The sequence below is a fragment of the Ictidomys tridecemlineatus genome, chromosome 2 (assembly GCF_052094955.1).
Source record: "Ictidomys tridecemlineatus isolate mIctTri1 chromosome 2, mIctTri1.hap1, whole genome shotgun sequence".
Lineage (NCBI taxonomy): Eukaryota > Metazoa > Chordata > Mammalia > Rodentia > Sciuridae > Ictidomys > Ictidomys tridecemlineatus.
This window is the reverse complement of record NC_135478.1, coordinates 52,871,364-52,897,556: the sequence shown is the minus strand read 5'-3', so window position 1 is coordinate 52,897,556 and position 26,193 is coordinate 52,871,364. Positions and strand designations below refer to the sequence as shown.

Below are 26,193 nucleotides of genomic sequence, written 5' to 3'. Positions count from 1 at the left end.
AATTGCCCCCAGCTTTGTGTGACTTCATGGAGACTCCTTACCTGAATTAGCAGGTGACAATTATCAAGAAATGAGTTGGCCATGTAACCAATTTGTGCAATCTGGGGTGACAAAATATCTCTTTGACAAGCTGTTTTAATCAGAATTTTGCTATTGTGACCAAAAGACCTGACAAGAACAATCTTAGAGGAGGAAAAGTTTATCTAGGGGCTAAGAGTTTCAGAGGTCTCAGTCCATGAACAGCAGGCTCCATTCCTCGGGGCTCAAGGGGAGACAGAACATCATGGAGGAAGAGTGTGGTGGAGGGAAGCAGCTCACATGGTGATCAGGAAGCAGAGAGAGACTCCACTCTCCAGAGACAAATAGAGACCCCAAAGCCACACCCCCAATGCCCCCTCCTCCAGCCACACCCACCTGCCTCCAGCCACCAGCCAGTTAATCCCATCAAGGGTTCATTTACTAATTGAGTTAAGGCTCTCACAACCCAGTCATTTCATCTTTCAGTGTTTCTTGCATTGTCTCACACGTGAGCTTTTGGGGGACACCTCACATCCCAACCATAATACAAGCACACCCTGGGAGACAGTGGTAATGAGAGCTAAGCCTTAGACTGACTTCTCTATAGCCACCAAATAACCTCCCTGGTCATCAAGGCAATGCATGCATATTGGGGTTATCTTTTCTACAAGTTGTACCAAAATATCCACTTAAGTACTTTAATTTCTACCATTTCTTCAAATAAAGAAACTTGGTAAACCTCCCCCCCCCGCAAAATAAATAAATAAATACATAAAATAATAAAAGACTGTGGAGGTAGCTCAGTGGTAGAGCATCCCCAGTGATTCAGTCCTCAGTACTAGAAAAATTAAATTTTAAAAATCCTTGCCAAGCACAGTGGCACATGCCTGAAATCCCAGTGGCTCAGGAGACTGAGGTAGGAGGATCACGAGTTCAAAGCCAGCCTCAGCAACTTAGTGAGGCACTAAGCAATTCAGTGAGACCCTGTGTCTAAACAAAATACAAAAACAGGACTGGGGATGCCGCTCAGTGGTTAAGTGTCCCTGAGTTCAATTCCTGGTACAAAAAAAAAAAAAAAATTCTGAAGTCCCAACACCCCATCCTTGATTTTACAAGAAGTTATATACAGCTAAAAATCCCAGTGCTGTCAAAACCCTCGTCCTTTAAGCCCTCTCTCTATAGGGCATTGTCAGAGAGGTTTGCTCTCCTCTGAGCTCCCTCCCTCTCCCCGTCTGCCTCTGGGACAGGGGAGGGGGTGACTGACTCTGACTTCTAAGATGCATTCTAAGCTCTGCCAATGATATTGGCATTATCTCATTAACCTTTCATCAAAATGCAATTTTAAGAACTTTTACTGTGACAGAAAAGTATGCATTTCACTGAAAATTGCTTTCACTTAGTGAGTCTTATGGAAATTTAACAAGCAAAAGTTCCTAAATCTTTGCCATGCCCCCTCCCTTCAAGTGCTGTAGAAAAATGAAGTTTCCCCCCAAATTTGCAAAAATTAAAATCAGTCAAAGATCCTTCTCCCCTCCTTTATGTCCTAAATTTCCAGATCCTCAGTTTAAAAAAAAAAAACGCTCTTAGGAAATCAACTCCTATTTCTAAAGAAATCAATCCTACTTCTATAAAGAGATCTGAAGAAACCAAACTCCCATCAGTTTGCCAGGCGCAACTTCACAGTCTAGCCAGAAGAGGGCAGCAGCGGACAGCGGGACAAGAAGCAAGCCACCAAAACCAAAAGGAAAAAGCCCCAACAGTGCAGTAATAGTAAATGCAAGAATTTTGTAATAACACCCTTCTGTTGTGATATTTTTCTAATCTCGAGTGAATATTAGCACCTCTCTGACTAATCGTATTAATGAACTATATCATCTCTCACGTCGCCTGATGAAATAGCAGGCATAAATCCCCATTGTACCATTCAGCAGCATCTGTGATCACCATCTGCAGGTGACCTGTCCGTGTGCCATCCAGAGGACCAGTCACAGGTTGGAACCCCCAAGTGCTGTGCCTGGAGTGACATGTAACTTCAGGGGAAATGTCACTGACCTGTCCACCTCTCTAGAACCAATCAGATGTAATTGGGGAATGTCCATTATATGGTAGCTTTTGTGGTTTTTTTTTTTTTTTAAGAGAACCAAGATGCAGGAACCCAGGGTCCCACCTTGAAAGGATTTATAATCTACTAGGCAAATAGACCCGCTGAGCTACACGATATTAGAATGTTAGTACAAAAATACAAAGAAGATGCTTACATAAATACATAAGTTGAGAGTACAGAAAGTGGGCTGGGGCTATAGCTCAGTTGGTAGAGTGCTTGCCTCACATGCATAAGGCCCTGGGTTTGATCCCCAGCCTACCACACTCCATAATTCTCAAGCAATAATAAAATACAAATCAGATGGAAACTCAGGGACTTATGGAACTGGAATAGGAGTCGAGTCTTTCATGCCTGGCATTTTAGAAGCAGGAGATGTTGTTGTCATTCTGTTTATTACTGCAAATTAATTCAGGTTCCCTTACCAAGTGTCTCTTGGAATCTGACCTTTTGTTGCCCATAGGATCCATCAGGGTCTTGACAACGTCAGGAACAGGTTCTTGGACTCCTGTGTTATAAGGAAAGTTGAGTGGGAAAGTAAAGTTTTAATCAGGAACCAACAGAGGGCAGCAACACACAATCCAACCCGCCGGAACATATTTTTGAGAACACCTTTCATCCTGCTCCATGAATTTCAAGATCGGACAGCCCGGGAGATGCTTATGAGGCTGAAGAACACCCATTTCTTATTTTCATTTTAAAACAAACAAACAAAAAAAAAGACTAACCTCACCATTGAGGAGACTAAAATTGTCCCCAGCTGGGATCAAAGTTCACTTCGAAAATGTCTCCTTGAATAAGGGGGTGACATCTGACAGCCACGGCTGGTAACTCTGCCTGCAAGCTCACCCGCCAGTTGGGGTGGGCCCGAGGGAGAGAATCCAGGCTGGGTCTGGATGCACGGTGACAGGACGACAGGGTCCTGAAGGTGGCCCCGCAGCCTTGCACGCCCACCCTGCCCTGGCAGGGACACTGCACGTCGGGCAGAGTGAGGGCTGCCACTTAGGGCACCAGTGACAGAGGCCGTCGGGGGCTGGGGATTGCTCCACTGTGACCAGCACCTAGCGATGGAGCGCTCATTGCTTGTGACAGCATGTCACAACTGTGCTTGTCTGAGTTGAAGGGAAGACCGAAGCAACCCAGAACACTCCTGCAGTGAGGGTGGGAGCAGAAAAAGACCTGCAGAGCTTGATGCTGAGAATAGGCCTGCACAACTAAAATGCTGCTAAATAAGGCTGAGTCAATGCCTGGTCTCTCACCTGTGCCTGCAAGTGTGTGTGGCAGCCTCAGACAGGGCCCTGGTCTTATTAGGGAGAACCTACAAATTGCCTCCATTCAACCAGCTTTGCTCCACAAAAATGACAAGTGCAAGAGCCAGGTATGGTGGTGCACACCTATAACCCCAGCAGCTCAGGAGGCTGAGGCAGGAAGATCAGGAGTTCAAAGCCAGCCTCAGCAATTTAGCAAGGCCCTAAGCAACTCAGTGAGGCCCTGTCTCTAAATAAAATACAAAATAAGGTGGGGGATGTGGCTCAGTGGTCAAGTGCCCCTGAGTTCAATCCTTGGTAACGCCTCCCCCCAAAAAAAATGGCAATTGCATATATCTTAACTAAGGTATAATTAGAACAGTGATGATGATAATAATGTGCCCTTCTGAAGTACTTTCTAAGTGCCAAGATCAGATTCTAATGCATGTGTGAACCCATTCAATACTCGCCATAAGCCAGTGTAGTAGTTGCTAAGATCATGCCTAAGCTACAGATGAGGTGATGGGGGACCTCTCTAGTCTTAAGTAACTTGCTCAAAGACACACAGCCAGAAGGTGGCCAAACTTCATTTGAACCTAGCTATTGAGTCCAGAGCCTCAGGGGAGAGGCTGTGGTCAAATGGAGAGGGTCTCTCTGGGGAAGATGGACTTTAAAAGAACAACCTCACAATCTGCTTTTCCTTCCCAGGTCAGTCAGTACACATTTGCCATGTGCAGTTATCGTGAGAAGAAAGCTGAGCCTCAGGAACTTCTACAACTGGATGGCTACACTGTGGACTACACTGACCCCCAGCCAGGTACCTGCCCACCCTCAAGGCCATGAAGCCACAAACTCACTCTCCTTAAATCAACATTTGCCGGGTACTTAACTACTTGCTGGGCACAACGAATCCAGTTTATAGAGGGTTTCACAGGTGATCCTGATGGCTTCAGTCCTCATTTTAGAGTTTGCATCCTGGCTGATCAAATGCCATCCTCATCTAGGATGTTGGGGGTTATTTTGGGGGGAGAGGGGGTACTAGGAATTGAACTCTGAGGCACTCCACCACTGAGCCCCATCCCCAGTCCTCTTTTGTATTTTATTTAAACACAGGGTCTCTCTGAGTTGCTTAGCACCTCGTCATGGCTGAGGCTGGTTTTGAACTCACAATCCTCCTGCCTCAGCCTCCGAAGCCACTGGGATTATAGGCGTGCGCCACCATGCTCAGCCAGGACATTGGGTTTTACACAGGGATTCTCTGGTTAAAAACCCAAAAGAAAACAGCTGTGTTTTTATATTCTGTACCTGTAACTACATCAAATATAGACTATGCCGTTTGATGCTAAAAAGTATTCCTGAGAAAGAAGTCCCCAAATTGCATTTCGTGTATCTGTTGGTACGTGTTGGTTTTCACCAGTGGTGAGTGGCAGATATGTCTTTGTGACCCAGTGAACCCACCCTCCATACACCCACATAACCTTAGCTAGAATTCAGGTACTCACCAAGGTTAGCAAACGGGACTCAGAGAAGCAAAAAAAAAATAGTCCTAATAGTCTCTTTGCCAAAGACACCAATCCATAAACACAGACATTGATGCTCCTAAGACTCGTGTAATTACGGGAACCATAGAAATGGTAGTTATTTCTTGTAAGTTCTACATTGCCCAAGTTCTATATCCTGCCCCCTCACACCTCTCCCCCTACCCATTTTAACTTTTTCCCAGAAAGAAAAAAATGAATAGAAATCAGCCTCAAAGAACCTTCAAAATGGGGGTGGGGGGTGCGAAATCATTTCAGCATATTAATGAACCACAAGCACCAACAGCCCTCTCCCAGAGAGGTTTATTTTTATGCCAAATCTGCACAAGCATTTCCAACCATACTGCATTATTTGGCCCAAAACCTTTTTTTCTACTCCCATATTGCTCTTCCACATGCAATGAAATACACAGAAAAGAAAAAAAATAAGAGTTTATAAGAAGATGGGGTGTTAACCTGAAAAGGTGTGGCAGGGACCGCTTGGCCCCGCCCACTTGGAGACAGGGATCCGCCCCACCCCTTTGGACTGCCTGAGGTTAACTGGCCTCTCACCAGAGTCTGAGGGCAGAGCTGACCACGGAGGTCGTGAATTCAAAGCTCTGCCTGGAAAGACTTCATCATGAACATGAGCTGGAGTTTGAAATGAAAAATTTCACAGAGCCTGTCATTTGAAAGAAGGGGGTCCAGAGTTACAAAATCCCCCATCCGGGCATTCCCCGATGGTTTGGGTCCTTCTTTAGTCACTGGGTCCTCTTCATAGACTCAGTCATTTCTAAGACCTGCAGCTTCAAGCAAGAAGCTGAAAGGTCAGTATGAGAAAGAAAACTCAGACCGTCCTCGGACAGTAATTCCTCTTAAGTTGGCGCCTTCTTTCCCTCTCTGCAATTGCTTTGGTCCTGACCACAATCCCACAAAGTGGAGGGGGACCTGGATCCCCATCCCACTCTCTAGCTGGGGGAAAAAAAACCCCTGAGATTCTGAGCCATCAAAGGCATCTTCATGATAGAGCTTGGACTTGGGGTCTAGCCCAGGTCACCTTATGGCACTTGCTAGGTGCCAAGCCATCGTTGATATTTATCAGATGAAAGCAAGACTGTCTCCCTTCAGCAGAGGAGGAGGCAGAGTTGGGGAGAGAGCTATTCTGTGGACATGCGGGAAGAAGAACTGTGCAAGTATATTTTTAAAGCTTCTTTTATTTCTTTTTTTTTAAAACATTATCCCATGAGATATAGTTTATAAATTCCTTTACAAAAGTGGAAAGTAAATTGATTATGTTCCTGAGGATAATAAGCAGCCTCTCCTCCCTGCCTCTCTCCGTGCCAAGTCCTATTTATTTCCCAAGTACTGTCGCCACCGCATTAACGTAGATTCACAAGTATTCCCTACAGCCTCATCTATAGCAAAGTTAAATAATAAATGATTTTTTTAAAGTAACACCAGAATAATTTTAAAAGAAAGCTTCACAGAATGGTCTCACCCCACTTTTTTTTTTTAAATCCTGGAAATTGGACCCAGGGGTGCTTTCCCACTGAGCCACATCCCCAGACTTTTTACTGCTTTTTATTTTGAAGAAGGATCTCACTAAGTTGGTTAGGACCTTGCTAAGTTGCCGGATGCTAGCCTCAAACTTGCAATCCTCCTACCTCAGCTTTCCGGGTCACTGAGATTACAGGCATGCACCACCACTCTTGACTTGCACCCACTTTTTGTAAAACAAAAATGGCATAAAATTTGCAATACTTATGCAGTGAAATACTGTAATGTTTGATAGAAAGTGAAGATTTTAATATTCACAACTGCCATTTTTTTAAAAGTCTAACAGAATTATTATTATTATTATTATTATTATTATTATTATTATTATTAGGCAGTGCTAAGGATTGAACCCAGGGCCCTAAGCATGCTAGGCCCTGCTCCATCACTGAGCTGAATCCCCAGCCCCTTAATGCAGAATTTCTTATAAAGTGCGTGACAAAAATAAAACTTCCTTTTGGGCATGGTGGCACCCATCTGTAATCCCAGCCATTTGGGAGGCTGAAACAAGAAGAATCTTAGGTTCAAAGGCAGCCTCAGCAACTTTGAGAGGCCCTAAGCAACTCAGCGAGAGCCTGTCTCTAAATAAAATATAAAAAGGGGCTGGGGCTGGGGCTCAGTGGTTGAGCACCCCTGGGTTCAATTCCTGGTAACAAAATAAAAAATAAATAATAAACATAAAACTTCCTAAGTCCCACTTCTAACCTATGAACCAGAAAGAAAGAAGGAATAATTCTCATATTTAAATAACCATTGTAGGTAATTCCTACATGCAAAAAAAGTTTACCAGATAGAAATCTAAGTCCTGCATATTTAGCCAAAGTCCTCAGAGATTTGAGGGATCTAGTCAACCACTCTTTGGAAGATGGATGCAAATCTTGGAGGACATCAGGGTCCATCTTTGCCTTTCCCACCCCTTACCCGGGTTATTAATGGAACCCACTCGTGGAGATGTTAATGGACTAGTGACCATCATTGCCCATTCTTTACCATATGAAGAATGCAACTGGATGTCTTTGCCTTAGGTTCAGCCCAGGATCCAGATGGTCACCCATCAAAAGCATCTGTACTGCTAGGCACAGTGGCACACACCTTTAATCCCAGCAGCTTGGGAGGCTGATGCAGGAGGATTGCAAGATTGAGGCCAGCCTCAGCAACTTAGCGAGGCCCTAAGCAACTCAGTGAGACCCTGTTTCTAAATAAAATATAAAAAGGACTGGGGATGTGGCTCAGTGGGTAAGCACCCCTGGGTTCAATCCTGGGCACCAATAAATAAATTTGTGCTAAATAAATTACACCTGTTTAGGGTCCTCAAAATGTCAATTTGGGGAATTGTTAAATGAGTGTATGTCTCACTTAGAAGCTCCTCCTTTTGAGCTAAAAAAAATGAAAATGTTTTATTTACCTTTCTCTGGAATGATTTGAAGAGTGCATTACAGTGTCTCACTTCCCCAAGCTATGTAATCATCCAGTGAAAAGACATTCACTTAGAATAAATAATTCCATGGTGCAGTATGTTGAGCAACTAAAATAATCTTAGACAACTCATATAGACCCCCTTCCCTGCCATAAATAGGCTACAGTGAACACTTATTTAGTGCAAGTTATTGGAAAGGAGTCCCTCCCCACCCCAGGGAGCTGGCCAATACACCCTCCCCTGGTCTGCCTCTCTCCGTTCTCAGATGTGTCCTTGGGTCTTGGCAGGTCAGCATCCGGGGGACTGTGCTCTGTCTTCTCCATGGAGAGGTCATGAAATGTCCCACCTTATAAAAATTTACAGCGTCCGGCCCCAGGAATCACTGCTTTGACTGATCCTGCCTTGATTATGGCCCACCCTTAAGCATGCTAGGCAAGTGCCCCATCACTGAGCTGCATCCTCAGCCCCTCAATGCAGAATTTCTTATAAAGTGTGTGTTGGAAATAAAACTTCCTTTTGGGCATGGTGGCACCCATCTGTAATCTGTTCCCTTTGTGTCTTCCTCTCTTGGCTCTCATTCAACTGCTTTGCTCTTTCTCTCCTTGTTGGTTTTGCTGTGTGTCCTTGGTGTCTTATAGCTCAGCACTTAACATCCATCAGCTCTGCACCCAAATAGTCGGGGTTAGAAGCCTAGCTCTGCTGCTCCCAGGCTAGCTTTGGGTCCAAAGGGTAGTTATCAATATCTGCATGACTCGGTTTTCTCATCTGTAAAATGGGAATATTAGCACTTATATCTTAGGGTTGCTTTTTTTTTTTTTTTGGTACCAGGGATTAATCACAGGAGCACTTAAACCCTGAGCCCCATCCCCAGTCCTTTTTATATTTTATTTAGAGACAGGGTCTTGTTGAGTTGCTTAGGTCCTCACTAAGTTGCTGAGGCTCGCTTTGAACTCGTAATCCTCCTGCCTCAGCCTATCCTAGGAGCTGGAATCACACAGATCAGATGGGACGCTGTTCAAATAACCCATAAGAGGGGTTTACAGTGCGATTCAGGGTGGCGTCACTGGAGGTGGAAGAAGCCACATTCTGGTAATGTCCTGAAGGTAGAATCATCGAAATGTCCATCCATGCCCTTTGGGAGAAACCAGAGAGAACATGAAGAATGACTCCTGGATTGGGAACTTGAACATCTGGAGAGACAAGCCCCATTTCCTGAGATGGAGAGGAGGTCAAGGAGAAAGACTAGGAGTTCCATGTTGCAGAAGGCAGGCTTGGGATGTCCATCAGATGCCCCAAGCAGAAGTCCAGGAAGCCACTGCCACCCAAGTCCGGAGCTTGAGGGAAAAGGTTCAGGGCTCAGGAAGAAACGTGAGGACCTTCACTCAGCATAGTCCTGGCACTGAGAGTTTAGGTAGCATCGTGGGAGTGCCGTAGATAAAGAGGAGAAGGGGTACAAGGAGAGAACTCCAAGGTGCTCCCACATTTGAAGGTCAGGATGAGGAGGAGCAAGGTAAGCAAGAAAAACAGCAGCCAGGGAGGAAATCAGTTTTCCTGGTAGCCAAGTAAAGAGAGTGTTTAAAAAGAGAAAGGAGTAACAATTCACAATAGCTAAACTGTGGGACCAACCGAGGTGCCCTTCAGCAAATGAATGGATAAGGAAAATACACAATGGAATATTACTCAGCCATAAAGAAGAATGAAATGATGGCATTTGCCAGTAAATGGATGGATCCAGAGACTGTCATGCTAAGTGAAATAAGCCAATCCCCAAAAACCAAAGGCCAAATGTTCTCTCTGATATTCAGATGCTAACACACAATAAGTGCAGGGGGTGGGGGAATAGAAGTTCATTGGATTAGACAAAGGGGAATGAAGGGAAGGGAGGGGATGGGAATAGAAAAGTGGAATGAATGGGGGACATCACTTTTCTGTGTTCATATGTGAACACATGACCAGGGAAACTTCATATCATATACAACCACAAGAACAGGATTTAGACTCCATGTACATATGATATGTCAAAATTCACTCTGCCGTCACATATATCTTAAAAGAACAAATTTTTAAAAAAGAAGAAGAAGAAGGGAGAACTGTAAAATGCTGCTCATTAGTAACAGAAAGAAATTAGAACTTTGACCATCAGACTCAGGGATGGTCATTGGTGGCCTTGAAAAGAAAATTTCAGTCAAGCAGCAGCCTGATTGGAGGGACTTGAAGCCCCAACAGGAGGAGAGAGAGCCCCTTCCTGCTCCAGCTGTGGTCTTCACACCAGCATCCTCTGGAGCTTGTTAGAAATGCAGAATCGCAGCCGGGTACCATGGTGCACACCTGTAATCCCAACAGCTTGAGAGGCTGAGGCAGGAGGATCGCAAGTTCAAAGCTCTAAGCAACTCAGTGAGACCCTGTCTCTAAACAAAATACAAAAATAGGCTGGAAATGTTGCTCAGTGGTCAATGCCCCTGAGTTCAATCCCTGGTACCCACCCCTGCCCCCCCCCCAAAAAAAAAGGAGAGAGAGAAAAGAAATGCAGAATCCTAGGCTCATTCCAGAACCGACTGAGTCAGAAGCTACAGGGGATTCTAACATGTACTAGAATTTGAGAAGCCTCAATAGAGATGCCCCTTTTGTTGTAAAGAGAATAGAACAGTCCCTGAAGGGGAGACAAAGGTCAGGAGAGGTTTTGGTGGTGATGGTTTATTTGTTTTTAAATCTGAGGGGAAACTGTAGGGCAGATGTTTGGTGACAGTACTGTCACCAGTAGGATTAAGGAAGGGACATGAGCCAGGCTCTTTAACACCATGGTCCCACTCGGTGGCCAAGTGGTTCTCAGGCTCCCCATGGTAGAGTCAGACCCATGGCTCCTCCCCTCCCCTGGCCCAAGGAGAAGCTTCAGGCGCTGCCTCCTAAGGGCTGAGTCTTGGCTCCGCTGAGAAGTTGTATTTCCCTCCTCTTTCAGGTTTGGAAGGTGGCCGAGCCTTCTTTAATGCAGTCAAAGAAGGGGACACGGTGATATTTGCAAGCGATGATGAGCAAGATCGCATCCTGTGGGTCCAGGCTATGTACCGGGCCACTGGACAGTCCCACAAACCGGTACCCCCGACCCAAGTTCAGAAGCTCAACGCCAAGGGTGGGAACGTGCCTCAGCTGGACGCCCCCATCTCTCAATTCTGTAAGTAAATATGTCATTTCTTAAAAACGTAGCTCTGTACAGTAAAGTGATCTTCCAAAGTTGAATGCAAAAAAAAAAAAAAAAAACTAGTTGCTTTTATATTTAGGTTTCAAAAAAATCATGTTTTTGGAAAGCATATATGTAGGTGCATTCAGGGCAAAAGTTGGTAGAAAATATCAGTTGAAAATAAATTTTAAAGTGCAATACTTGACCTTCTCCACCAAGGACTGAGCGAAGCAAAGTCTATTTCGCATGTATTTTTATCTCTTTGTCTTTCTTGGTGAGAGAGTTTGGAATTCCCAAACAGGTATTTGTTTGAGTTCGTCTTCAAATAGAATAGATTAGGGATGTCCCTGCTTCATTTCTTCCCATTAAAAGTTATTCAAAAATAGGGTTGATTTGAAATATACTTAAATCTGCAATTTAGAACCATTTAAAAATAAATGATGACATTTTCACATGCAGTGGGAAGAAGGGGGAAAAAAAAAAAAACATGGTACCTAAAATCCCATGCTGAGCGAAAATATCAGAGACTCCAAAATGAAACCATCTCCTTAAACAGCCCCAGTTCAGGTTCTAGTATCTTCTCCTCTGATCTCTGTAGCGGTTTGCCTTCTTCCCCTTTGCCCTTCCCAATTCCTACCTAGGATGAACCCCAACACTTCTGATACACAGGGGAAGGCAAAAGCCATCATAGGCTTGGAGATATTTATTAAAACAAAACTGGAGACATCAAGCATGCAATGTTGCAAATATTGACCTCCAAGTGGAGACTGTGCTTTGCCCTGAATATCAAGTCGACTAGGGACAACTCAGGTCCAAGTCATTTTTCGCAGTGGTCATGGGGACCTCTGACATCAGCCTGGAGCCCACTTACTGATTCAAGTTCACTGAACAATTATCTAGAGAGGAGAAACACTTGTAAGAAAGATGCACCAGGTCCCTGCAAGAGCATCCGCCTCCCAGTGGGTACCAAACCAGGCAGCCAAGGTGATAAATTGATAAATACCAGACAATGATCAATGTCTGATAACCGGAGTTGGTTGTATCGTGGTGACTGGTGGGAAATGAGACATTAGGCAGATAGACAACCAAGGAAATCTTTTCTGAGTCCAGGTCCAAATTCTAGGGTGTTGGCCCCCCAAATACCTGAGGATTGAGAATTGCAGCCAAAGGAAAAGCAGGTGCCAAGACCCCCCCAAAGCTGGCACATCCCTTTCAGCAGTGCTTTCAGTTTTCCCCTGTTGCTCTTAAGCAAAAGGTGGAAATAGATGGCATAATTTTGCAGCTCTGATGAGTAAATTCCCTTTTTTATGAATTCCACTGCTGTGTCCATTTTTGCTGGACAGAGCTCTGCTCTTACCATAAAATCGAGAGCAGACCTCTTTTTGAATGGCAACCTCGGACCATCTGGTGCTTCCAGGAAGTCCTGTTCAGTACTAGCTGTTTCTTCAAGGAAGATGCCTTTCTATGGTGGAACCAGATAATCCCAACAGTTTTCCACACAGAAGGTCATGAAAGAGTAGGAAAGACTTAGAGGTCGGATCTGGGAGAGATGGGCGGCCCTCCTGCCCCGACCCCCACCAAGCTCCCACTCCCTTGCTGTTTTCTCTCATATCTCCTGGCACCTAGGTTTATGGATAATACTGAATAGAGCAGCAGTCATTGATTGCGATCAAAGCATACGGATGTTCATTTAATTTTTCTAAACAAAAAGCAACGCTGCCTGATAGGCTCATTTTTAAGACATTTGGGGAGAATACCTTCCCACACACCTGAAATGGAACCATCCCTGCACAAGAAAAAAAAAATTGTAATGATGATCACCATCCAAAGCAACCTCATAAAACATACATCTTGGAATATCTGGAAAATACTGGTTTTGTTTCCAAATACTCTCCGATTGTTTGGAGATCATTTCACTTTGAATTCATTATCTCTGTTCTATCATCGGCCCAGTGGAGGAAATTCATCTCTGTTAATACTACATAGTTTGTGGTTAGCCCCACTTTTTTATCACAGGTATAGGGAAGACAAAGGACACTCATAAATAATATTAAATGACAAGGACCTGGAGGCCGAGCTCAGTGGTAGAGCACAGGCTGAGGCCCTGGGTTCAATTCCCAGCACCTTCCACCCCCCCACACACACACACACAAAATGACTGGTGACAGAAGCGACTGTGGAAGGGTGACTTTTCAGGAAAATACACAGGGGCTCTTGCTTGAGATTTCTGCCTGTGATTAGGATTGCTAGCTCTTAGGTATCAAAAAAAAAAAAAAAAGGTGCAATTGGATACACACAGCAAGATCCACGTCACTACCCTGTTTAAACAAAGGGGGATTTTAGAATAAATGGGGCATCCTGAAAAATCCTAAAGATTCCATTTGGGAGGAATAAAGAATATCTATCATCTCTTGAGAGTATATAAAGTACATTGAGAGATGAAGGAGAAGGACACTTAACAATACACATCTGGGATTTATTTATCAGAACTGGGTTGTAGGGTCACCTGCTTCTCATGCAACTCCCTAAACTCTGCTCAGGATTTAAAATTCTCCAAAGAGCATGAGGTCCTACTGCATGTACCTGTTTCTACAAAAACAAGGCCACCACCAGGTGTGGTGATGCAAACCTATAATCCCAGTGGCCCAGGTGGTTGAGGCAGGAGGATCACAAGTTCAAAAGCCAGCCCCAGCAAAAGCGAGGCACTATGCAACTCAGTGAGACCCTGTCTCTAAATAAAATACAAAATAGGGCTGGGGATGGGGCTCAGTGGTCCAGTGGCCCTGAGTTCAATCCCCAGTACCCCCCCCAAAAAATCAGAATAGGTAATGATTGTTTTTAGTTTTTAATTTTTTTATGCTTTGTAGTACCCATGACCAACACATCCCAGTTTGCCCAGGTCTGAGGAACTGAGCAGCTGTGAAGTAATTGTGAACTAACCTGATGGTTTCTAAGTCATGGGAACAGAAGCCAAACTTGCTGGAACTCTAGGTGAAATTTTATTTAGTACCTGAACTAGCAAACATGGCATCCAGCAAAATCCTAAAGATTCAATTTGGGAGGGATAAATAATACCCATCATCTCTTGAAAGTATACAAGGAACATTGAGAGATGAAGGAGAAAGTCAGATAACATACAGATTTGGGATTTATCAGAACCGGGTTGTAGGGTCACCTGCTTCTCAAGTGACTTTCTTTTATTTAGAGACAGGGTCTCATTGAGTTGCATAGCACCTCACTTTTGCTGAGGCTGGCTTTGAACTTGAGATCCTCCTGCCTTAGCCTCCTAGGCTGCTGGGATTACAAGCTTGTGCCACTGCACATAGCCTAAGTAGCAAATTTTGATTCTTCATTTACATTGGTTGACTTGTATTTTTTAAAAAATCAAGTATTGCATTTTAAAAATGTTTCCTTGATTTCCAGAAGGTAAGGGTCATTTTTAAATAATTACACATATCTCATTAAATCCTGTTTTTGAATATTTTTTCAGAGGACTTGCCATTCTTGCTAGTGAATGATTTTTTAACACCTTTCAATAACTTTGAAATTGCTTTATTAGTTTTACTCTGCAAAAGGGGAGCTATATAAAAATGTTTTGAGGGCTAGAAAGAAAAGAAAACACTCCAATCTCATCATGAACTAACTGTTCACCAGAGACACTTGTGAATGGGACATTTTCTAGCTTGGGAAACTTGGGAGTACTTGGGAATTTTGGGGGTCTCTCTAAATTCAGTTTAATGGCTTTCTTGGTGCAGGTTGTATATCTTACAATTTCAAAATGAAAAGACACATCTAACGAAAGAGTGGAGTGGAGTGTTGATATGGAATTATTTTTAAAAAATAGATCCTGCTATTCATTCGTTTGTGTGGGACTCTACAAAGATTCTGGGAGGGTTCCATCAACCTTTAACACTTTTTTGTTCTTTTACGGTTTTTTTTGTGTCTGTTGTTGATTTAATTTTTTTTCCTTTTTAGTTAAAATTCTAAAATAATAATAATAATAATAAGTTGGTACCTAGTTACCCAACTTTTTAAATAAATCCTTGCAATTCTCTAGTTTTTAAGGCCAACGGGGCTCCCATGGAGAATGTCCAGATCAAAAATCGAGCCAAGCCACCATTCCTTATGCCAGGTGGCGGCTCACGAAGACACCCATTGTGTGTTGGTGAAAAACAGAACCCCGGTTCTCATTTGGAGCAGGGTGGGCAGGAGGGGGTACTTTCAGCTTGGACATTGGGTCAATGATTATTTGATGTATGACTCACCCTGAGTTATTGTAATATCATTTTTCTCCACTAATAACTGTTAACAACATCTGTGATGCCCCAAAGATGGATGTTTCTATGAATAGTTCATTTTTTTTTTTTTTGTCAATCCTTGAACAGTCTTCTATGATTAGTGGGGCTTGGGGTTACTGTTGGTTTGGGGGAGGTTGATTTCGTTTTTCTTTTTCTTTTTTTTTTTTTTGGTTCTGTTGAAGTTTTCTTGTTTGATCTTTGCTCGAACCCAAGAACGTTAGCTGCTAGGTTAGAACTCCTGTCTGCTTTCCTGAGCCTGTTGCTAGTCTTTATGTTATTCTGGTTTGTTCCTTCTTACCCTGCTAACTTCTAGCTGGACAAAAGGGTAAGTGGTCGTCTGTAGCTAGCACAGCTCAGATAATCCGACTCGATTATCTGACGCCTGCAATGTGCTTCTCCCCCTCTCCTCTCCGGTCTTCCTCATGTCTAGACCTCCTAGTCAACTTTTCATGTTATTTTCCTGACCTTAGGTTTGAAATGTAAGCTTCCATACTGAAACTCGGATGCATGTCACGTGTGCATAATTGCCTTCTCTCCTTGGCTTGCATATTGGCATCAAGTGATCCTCTGGGTAAAGCCAACCATGAGCATCTCCTAATTCTTTGTCATTCCAAGATAATTAATTGACAGCCCAATGGAACGGCACCTAAGGCCTTTGCTTCATGGAATTCCCAGCTACCTGACTGCTTTTAATGCCTGAAAACAGATCATTTGGCACTTGGAGAATGCGTTCTTGTTGTTGTTGTTCCTTGTCTAATTCCAAAGATGAGAATGGTCAGTGCACCCAGGGTGTGGTGACTATGGAAACTATGACCATGGAAAGGTAGGGTAGGAGACCCGAAGACCTTAATGGAGCAAAACTTTTTTTTAAAATGCAAAATACGATGAACAAAGTAAACTTAAAAATGCAAAATACAACCGGTCGAGTACATTTTTAAGATGTTCAATTTTTCCAAATGCACAATGCAATTCATCAAGTCGATTTTAAATTTTAAAAATGCAAAATAGAATTCATAAAGGAAACACATCATTGGAACACTAAAGAATTCCTTCAACCTGACTAAAGGTTTGATTTTTGAAAGGAGAACTATACTAAGCGGGACGGCCACACATAAAAATAGCAAATTAAGGACTCCGTGGAGTCTAAGCACCTTAGTCGCAAATGCTTTGGATTTTCAATTTCACAGTGCCAGAGAGAGTTTTTGACCTCTGGTCTCAAATGTCATCCTGCTCCTCCCCCAAGAACAATGACAACAATAACTTTTTGAAGGTCATTTGTATGTGTGTTAATATTTCTAAAACTACATTTGTAAGAGAAAAAGAAAGATACCTGAAAACTTTAGAAAAATCTTTCTCTTCACTCTTTAAAAAGAGAGCATATAATTCCTTTATACGTGTAGGAAAAAGCTACTCACCAAAAACATGTTGACTGAAGATATGATATTAGAAGTAACTAGAAAAATCGGTCAAGAGAGCAGGCAAATATGTATTTGAGTATTCTGAATGCTGATTTAGATGAAGTAGGTCATATCATTCCTCCTGACCATTCGATAATATTCCTTTGTTCTAATTCTTTGGGTTACTTTAATTTGCTTTTTCTCCCTTTTTTTTCTTTCTTTTTTTTTCTTTTCTTTTGCATAAATCTACCCCTGGCTAGCAGACAGAGTTTTTTCACCACGCCAAGCGAATACTTAATTTCACTTTACTTTCTTTTGAATGTCTGATGAGGCATTTTTTAAAAGCTTACCATAGAATGTGAACTTAGTGGGAATTTAGGATTTTTGCTATATTTTTTTTGAGAATGAAAGGATGGATGAATAGATGACTGAATGAATTCTGTTTTGAGAGAATTTGCGCAATGCATTGCTAACCTCATAGATTTTCCAGTTTGCCTTCATTCCTTTCTATAATTTATCTTATGAGATTTTTTTTTGCTATATCTTCTTGTATTGTCAACTTGCAGTTGCTATGTTGCAGAAAAGAAAATATCAAAGAATGAATTCAATATTAACTTAATTTGCATGGCCCAAAACCACACTGTAAATCACATTTCTTCTCAGTGTTTAAAATAAATGACGTTTTAAAAGGATAGACTCCTACAATCAGGTCCAAAATTTTTCCAACATCGGGATATGATCTAAATAGACCATATGAAATGAAGGTTTGTTTCTTTGTTAACTACTGCAGACCCATTTAATGTGCTATCCATGAATCCGTTGAGCATTTTCATGTCATAGAGTGATTTACAGTATGATTCGTTACTAATTAGTGAAGCAAAAAAATTTACTTTCATTCATGTTGTAAACGGTCTGAAGATGATGATTTGCTAATGTAAGAATTACAAGCAGGGAAATTACTTGAAAAAGTTAAGAATCGTGCAGGAAAAAAAAGGCAAATCTCTAATTTATTTGTTTTGAGATCACTGACAAAAATCTCTGATATGATTTTTACTCAAAAAGACTGTCTAATAATGAATTATAAAAATGAGCACTAAAAGAAACATCACATGTTTATCCCTTTGGGTGTATTACCATGGTAGTTTTAAATCTGAGATTCCTGCAAAATGCAATACGGCCCTCGAGAGCTTCGGAAGAAGCCATCCTCTCTCAGCCATTCTGTGTTAGCTTGGTTTTGTCAGAGAGTCTGCAAAAGAATGAAGTTATTTCTTGATTAAGCAGTCCACCCCGTGTGCCTCACTTGGGGCAGCGGGCTTGGAAGGGCCAGTCTTCTGCTTGCTGTGCAGAGCTCAGGCAGAGCACAACATCCCCTGATGACTTGACTCTGCCAAGGAAAACTCTTCTAGAAAAATCTGTAAACAGCCAACTGCCATCAATCATTGTCATTTCTTTATTCCATGTCTTCTGATGAAGCTGACTACTGTCATTGTTCGTTATTGTCCAAACCATACATTCACTCTTGTACTGTCAAGCAGATATGACAGGCACACATTTTCCATATAAGAAAAGAGATACAAAGTCACCTTTTAATTTGCAGTTTGGGTTCACAGATGACTTTAAAGTTACATTAGCTCTTCTCTTGCCTCTAGCATCTATCAGGAGTAGCAATAGCCCTAACCGTGCTCTAAATTGTGATGATAAAACAGCTACCTCTAGCTAACTGTGGAAGGGATTCGTGAGAGAACAGAGTCTCTTTCGGACAGTTTGCTAACAGTACAGTTCTAATTATTTTCAACTGTAGAATTGCTTGTTCACCAGCCCATGAAATTTTCCAAAATGTGATATTACCAAATAAAAAGGGAAACTTGACCTTTTGTTTTTAAGCTGTCAGAATAATAGAGAAGTCTCAATAAAATAAAAATCTGAAAGCTCTATTATTCCTGCAAGAAAAGTACATGCATTTGATAGGCATTATTGCAACTCTATTTAAAATATATATATATATATATATATTTATCAGAAACAAAATCACCTGAGTATACTTGTGCTTAAGAGATCATGAAAAATATTACATATTTTTTTCCAGTTGTGAGGGGAAAAATGAAATGAATAACGAACATGAAATGAACTCAAATATCATAATTAATTACAGAGCAACATAAATGGCAGGGTGGTCTGTTGAGGGCCATTCACTTGAATTTTCACAAAGCAGATGAAATGCAAGTATAAATATATACAATGGTATCACCCACCTCCACGTAGGAGCCAGTTTCCCTCCCACATTTCTTAAATATCAAACCAAAATTGTTCCCAGGAAAACTTGGGATAAAGGTTTTGATGCATTTCCATTTGAAAGTGTACCTGCTCCCCATAAATCTGCCTGTCCATCATTCTGGTTCTGGATCCTGGATACCATTAATAGGTTTAAGGTTCTTAATGTAGTTTAGGGACCAATATTCATTTTACTTGCTTTAGTTACAAGTCAGTCTCCTAAACATGCAATTAAACCCCAGAAATGAAACCAGCAGCATTGTTTGGCGAGTGTGTTGATTAAACCCTTGCTACAGAGCCTAGGCCACTTTTGGATCATTTGGAACCCTTGCAGACAAAGCCAGACTTGAGAACTACTTCCTAAAGCCAGGACTAGAAAAGGTAAAAGTTAAAAATTGGTTCTTAAAGTGCAGTCAATTCTTGATTTCTTTTTTTTTAAATCATGTTAATGAAAAAGAACATGAGTACATATCTCCCAAAGCAAGAGATAATCCAAACATCACTGGGATTTTAAACAGCCACTTTACCCTCCTGATTCTCTTTTGCTCAACCTAACGTTCAAATTCATTTTCATTCTCTTGACACATGCCAAATATTGGCAAAGGAAATGATCCCTGTGTCCTGAATTCAGGAATTGACTCTCTCATGCTTTTGCTCTGGGCTGTTTTCTCCCCTGATAATGTCAACATTGGAGGTTTTTTTTTTGTTTTTTTTTTTCTTGAATCCACCAATTCCAATTATTTGTACAAGGAGAAATGAAGTTTCAAAGAGCATTTGCTTTTTCATGTTCGGCGCTCTAGAAGAACAGACTGGGACAGTGCAGGAGTGACTATGTGGTGTTGCTTGGGAAGCGCCCACAAGTTCTTTGAAACAGAATTTGGAACAGCTGGACCACTGCAATGTTTTATTTTAAAATAGACAACATATGTAATGCATATGGTCCTAGACATGTATGGAGACACAGGCAGACAATCTGAATGGTATCCAAAGACACCTGCACCTAGAATTCTGTTTCCTTCTATAAGATTTTTTTTCCCCTAAGAGCACATGTTCCCACTTTTGGATTTGCAAGATACCATCTGAATCCCCATGTGTGTGGCTCCTTAATAAAGCCAATGAGAAGTTGCCTGCAACGGAGGTGTCAGAGTCAGTGAGTTAATAACCACCTCCTGAGGACTCTGTTCTAGAAGCTCGCAGGGGAACCCCCAGGTTGGAAACTGCCCTTGAGGAATGCATTATCTACCAAGGTGTTCAGCTGTGTGCCTCTGTCCTCATCACAGAGAAACTGGAACACAACCCAGCAACAACGCAGAGACAGGACATAGGAATTGGTTATACAGGGGCAGAGCGCATCCACAAAGCAGAGAGATTGGAAAGGAAATCCAGCTTCCTAGAAATGATTCAAGAAGTAAGGAAAGATGGAACATTAGCCATAAGGCAGAGTCATCTTTGGCTCATGAGCAACTTAAAACAAGTGCCTTTGCAAGCACTAAGAAGCCTGCCTGATTACACCTAACTAACATTTATTGAGCAGCTAGTATGTGCCAGGTGACTTCCAGGCACTTCTTATGAGATCCCATCAACACCCTCCATGGTAGGCTTGAACACTGTCTTCCACTCACCCATGGGGACAAGTAGACTCAGAAACATTAAGCAACTGTCTCACACCACATACCCAGTACTGGCAGATCTAGCCTCCAGCTCCAGTCTTTGTGATATTCCTAAGCCCTCCCACTTACCTCCTTGCTATCTATCTCCTAGCAAATACACTGTTCCTAATGAGGTTAATGTAACAATATTTCATAAAATCATGAGATAGAAAACATTTACCAATAGGGTGAATTTGTTTATTTTGATGAAATAAATTCCCTGTTTTAACAAATATGCAGCAAGGACCTACTAGTAATCCCAACAGTTAGGGAGACTGAGGCAGGAGAATCATAAATTCAAAGCCAGCCTCAGCAACTCAGCAAGGCCCTAAGCAACTCCGTGAGGCCCTGTCTCTAAATAAAATATGAAAAAGGGGCTGGGGATGGGGCTCAGTGGTTAAGCACCGCTGGGTTCAATCCCTGGTACCAAAAAACAAAAACAAAAGTACCTACTATGTGTCAGGTACTATGCTAGGTGCTAAGAATATAGTGGAGAACAAAAGAAAAATAGAAATCCCTGCTTAACAATAACAATTGGATCCCTTTCACTTATACTTTGAAATAACATTCCTGGTCTATTCTCCTTTTTTTTTTTTTTTTGATTATAATAAACTCAGAGAAGTCTTCAGGATGTCCCAGGAGCCAGCCACCCTTTTAAGTACTCTTGAGTTATTGGAACAATTAAAATAATAAGCCTAAGTCTGAGTAAATGATAATTTTGTGCAAGCAAAAAATCCAGGGGCTGCTCGTTTTGCTTGCTGGAAATTCTACTGCCTTAAGCTCTCCCACGTCCCCAGGTATGCGAAGGATCTTGAGGATACTTAAACTACTGTCTGCAACAGCAGAAGGGAAACTGAAAGGTCAACTCCTCTTACACGCAAGGAAACCAAGGCTGAGAAGAGAAACAGTTCATCCAGCACCTGACAATTATTTAAAAGCAGTTCGAACTAGAACCCAGACCTCCTCAATTCAAGTTCATTCCCCACGTGAATCAGGAGGAAAAGGAAAGAGAGAAAGAAGGGGAAAAGGAAGATTTATTTCTTTGGGGGGATTGAATCCAGGGGCACCGAACCACTGAGCCACATGCCCAGCCTTCTTATCTTTGGAGGCAGGGTCTCGCTAAGTTACCGAGGGCTTTACTAAATTGCTGAGGCTGGCTTTGAACTTGTGACCCTCCTGCCTCAGACTCCCAAGTTGCTGGGACTGTGGGCATGTGCCATCGCGCCCTGCAGGAAGTTTTATTTCAACAGAGTTATTATCTGAAAAAAAAAATGCTAATTTGATACGCATTTTTCTGTAAGCCTGTTTGAAACATTGGTAGAAAAGAAAATTGTGCTTAAGACTCACTCCTAGCCAAGTATTAGCAGAGTGGAGCTGTCTTCATTGAGCCCTTAGGATGGGTAGAGGGGTGGGGAGTGGGTCTGTAGCCAGGTCTCCCTAGAAGGGCCAAATTGCCTTTTCAGATCCATTTCCTAAGTGGCCCGAAAGGCAAAATAGGTCATCAGCAAAGTTTTCAAGAGGTTTTAATAGATAAACAAAGAGCAAGACACTTGAAACATGGGCCATATTTTTTCACAGTCACAAAAGAGGCCCCTTCTCTCTGAGCTAAATGACCAGTTGTACCGTCATCATTGAAGAGCGATAAATTAGCCGAGCCAAACTGGCAAAGTGAGGCCCCGGTCGATTTTGTCAGCTTGCAGCCTCTTCCGTGAAATCCGAGAGCAAGAAGCCAATGCTAGCCAAACTGCCTGATCTGTCTGTTAAAATCGGGAGGCAGGGGGTGGATGAGGCTTTTTTATGAGGACCTAGCAGGATGAGCAATGTATGCACACCCCACGCTTAGTTTTGTGTTTTTTTTTTTTTCCTGAATTAAGTTGCCCTAGGATGCACAGGGTGGAGGGCATAGGTGAAGGGCAGAATCTGTTGGAGGAGATGGAGAAGAGCCACCTAGATAGCACCAGAGTCCTCATGTCAGGGGAGAGACCTCAAGTTGGAGCAGGTTTAAGATGCTTGCACATCCAGGCACTGGAAGCATTTAGATTGCCCCCAGCCCAGCCCAGTCCAGCCCAGCACCACCTTCCTGACTGTTCGGACTCAGAAGGGAAATGTTTCAAGACCAAGCAACAAACAAAACAGAAGTGATCTTCCCAGGCGAAGCACCCAACCTCAGCTGGAAAGCACTTTCCTGAGATAGAATCTAAGGCAGTTAACACAGCAAAGACGATTCTCAATTCTCGCAGATTCTCTAATAGAATTCCTGCCCATGCGATAGCTCTTCCAAAAGCTTGTGTTTTATCATTTTAATGGAGCGATTTGGCTGTTAAAATACACATTCTTCAACTTGCCTTCTGGAAACCAAGGCTTTTTTGTGTGTCTTGGGCATAAACAACACATCTCGTTCAAACACTGACCACTGCTGCTTCTCGGAAATATGACAGAAGATTTTTTAAATCCAACATAAGAGGGTGTAAATCTCCCACGCCATGCATTTAGGTTTGAACAATACCCCAAATCAATAAGTGGAGAAATCATCGAATTAGAGTCACACTGTCACCGTAACCCAGCTTACAGCCAAACCCCAAGCATGGGAGACAGATAGGGGAAAAAAAACAAACTGCCTGAAGCAGAGACCACACATGAAAATATTATTCAAACACCCTTCCAAGTCAGAAATTGATTTTCCCCTTGCCCCGATAGGATTGCTGGTTCCTGGCAGGTCCCCTTACTCGAGTAAAATGTTGCATTTGAGGAGATGAATAAAATCTTGCTCCGTTTGATATGAGATTATTTTTCTTCGTAGTCTGCATATCAGGAGACCCAGTGCAGATGAGGTGGAACGAGCCGATTTCCTTTAACGCAAAAGACCTTCATTCTACCTCCTTACGATTTGCTTGGTGGCACTCCAGTTGAATCCTCCGAGTTACATTGCCAGTGGAGGGTAGTATATGTTAGTTCCACGTGTTGGGATTAATTAGTTAGCCCTTAGGAGGTTTTGCCTACAGCCCTGTGAGGAAAAGTGTGAATACATTGAGACGATTAATTCACAATAAATGGCAGATCATAGCCCTCGCTGAGTAAATTTCTGTTTGTCTCTTTCATAAGCTTTGCTCACAGACGAAGCACACTATAAAGCAATGCCCTTGGCTGTCACAAACTAAATTCCCATTTAGCTTAACCCTCCAGGTTTCAATGAAAAAAAAAATCTTTTTTCTTTTTCTTTTTTCTTTTCCTTTCCATTCTTTTAGTTTTTAATTTTGGAGGGTGGGGACTCAAACCTTTTAATGCTACACCAAATTGGCCATGGGGATTTGGAAGGGGAGGACCCAAATCTCATCACTTTGCTGAAAATCAGCAGAAACCCTTTTTGTCCAGAGAATCCCAATAATTGTAGAGAAATTGCTCTAGACATAACCACTGGAATGGCAGAATCTATTCAAAACCTACGCAGCTAAATAGGCTGTTTTAGCAAAGATCCGATCTGCTTTCAGTGTTTTGGTGGAACGCAGGAGAAGTTCCAATCTCGTGTTTAGTTTTTAAAGAACATGAATGCACTGGCATTGTGATCATTTGATAAACATGTTGATGCCAATATATTTTTTGCCTACATGCAGTAAACTTAACCAGTTAAGTGATGCAAGTTGACAATGGGAGGTAAATAGATATATATATATATCTTGGGATGTTGGTGGGAGGTACCGGGGAAGCAGCTAATGTTTGTAATGCCTAGTGAATTCCTGTGTATTTGAAATGTCAAAGAAAATGTGATGTGTTTCTCTAAATTGTGTCTCTCTCTACATGTATAAATGAACAGACGCAGATAGAGCCCAAAAGCATGGCATGGATGAATTTATCTCTTCCAACCCCTGTAACTTTGACCACGCTTCCCTCTTTGAGATGGTACAGCGCCTTACTTTGGATCACAGACTTAATGATTCCTATTCTTGCCTGGCAAGTATCTTCTTTGGTCTTACAGCACTTTAAACATAGCTTTTTTTTTTTTAATGAAATTTTTCTCCACCTTTATGTCAGAAGCTCTTTTCTCCATGATGGAATGGCTTTAACAATTGCAAATGTGTTCTCCATTTCCCGGGGTTGAGATAGTTTAACTTACCAAAGAAACAAGACTGAGCGGCAGGAAGTTCTCAGAAGAGACACGTCCAAGTCCTCAGCTTCCCCTTCATAGCTTCCCCACTTTTCAGCTGCTACATGAGAAATATTCCGGAGGGGGGTAATCGAGTTTGGCACCTGCTACTGGAGAACTTGCAAAAATTGCCTCCTTATCTTAGAGTTTAAGAAGTCCCTCGATTCCTAGCCCAGACCTGGTGCTCCTATCTCAAAAAGAAATAGACTCTTTACTGTGTCTCTTTTAAAGATTGAAACGATTCATCAAATAAATTCCACTCTCCATAAGCCTTTATTGACGGGGATTTGTTTGTTTGGGTGTCTTCCCTTTTTTCTTCATAATATTCAGAGTCTTTTTTTTCCCCACCCTTTGAGGGAATTTTTTATGGTGCATTAGAAATTTGGAAATCCAGCTAACCAGCAGGAGTCTCAACATTTTCTAAAATCCTATTTTAAACCTAGGTTTAAATTAGTTAAATTCAAAGGAATGCTATTATGTCTCTTTTGGATTTCTGAAGATACATTTTTGGCTTTAAACTATCAAATTCAAAAGCCTAAAAAAGACTCGGTTTACTTCCTTCTGCAAACCCTCAATTATTACTTCATTTCTTAAAGGTAAAGGCTAGGAATCCCACTTTATAGATGGGAAAGACGAGGGGGAAACGACGAGAACGACTTCATACACAAGGAAACTCTCATCCCTAAATCCAAACACTGAAGTCAACGTGTCTTCATGTATTAATATGGTATAATTAATCAAGCAAGCTAACACACTATGGATTTCAAATTTCTAATGCACCATAAAAAATCCCTCAAAGGGTGGGAAAAAAATTTCTAAGTTTTATCTTCACTGTATGCTGAATAATTTATATTTCAAATATCTTTTTTTATTTCTTTGGGTTTTTGGTTTGGTTTTTTTTTTTGGTTCCAGAAGCCAATATATAATATATAAAGGGTAAAAATCATCTTAAAAATAGAAATGGGATTCTGTGGAATAATTTATTAATCCATGTCTCATAAATGAAATGTTGATCATCTCAGGTTTAGAATCCCTTCAGCAGAAGACTCTGAACTTTGCCAATTTGGAAAAGAACATATCACTTTGACTTCAATGGGGAAAAAAAGTTTACCTAGCATTGCAAGGCAATTTTTCTCAAATGCGTTTCCTACTATTATGTAGCTTACAAATTATAAATTGCAATTATGTAATTATAAATTGCACTTATGAAACTTGTAAGAATGTGCCTCTGCACTTAAATTATTGCCTGTTATGTATAATTCTCTTTCTCTTGAGGGATTTTTTTTAAGTATATAATTTTCAAGATTTTTTCCCCACATTGCCGTTATTTAAAACAATTTTCCTTTTTTTTTAAATTTACTACAAAGGAGAATCAGCAATGCTCTCTTTAAAAAAAAATTAAACCAAA

The 26,193-nt window shown here is 41.8% G+C and overlaps 1 protein-coding gene across 33 annotated transcripts in view; it reads left to right on the top strand.

Moving 5' to 3' along the window:
* Cadps (calcium dependent secretion activator) overlaps positions 1–26,193 on the top strand; it is a 479,644-nt gene that overhangs the window by 310,314 nt on the left and 143,137 nt on the right. For 32 of the 33 annotated variants that reach the window (XR_013434504.1, XM_078038579.1, XM_078038583.1 and 29 more), the window contains exons 10-12: positions 4,075–4,183; positions 10,811–11,023; positions 24,456–24,592. Coding sequence is in view for 32 of the 33 variants with exons in the window: in XM_078038579.1 (XP_077894705.1) it covers positions 4,075–4,183; positions 10,811–11,023; positions 24,456–24,592 (459 nt within the window). In the remaining variant the exon portion in view is untranslated. Of the gene's footprint in view, positions 1–4,074; positions 4,184–10,810; positions 11,024–15,640; positions 15,826–24,455; positions 24,593–26,193 lie in introns of those variants that run through there. The other variant, XM_078038591.1, reaches the window with a different exon arrangement.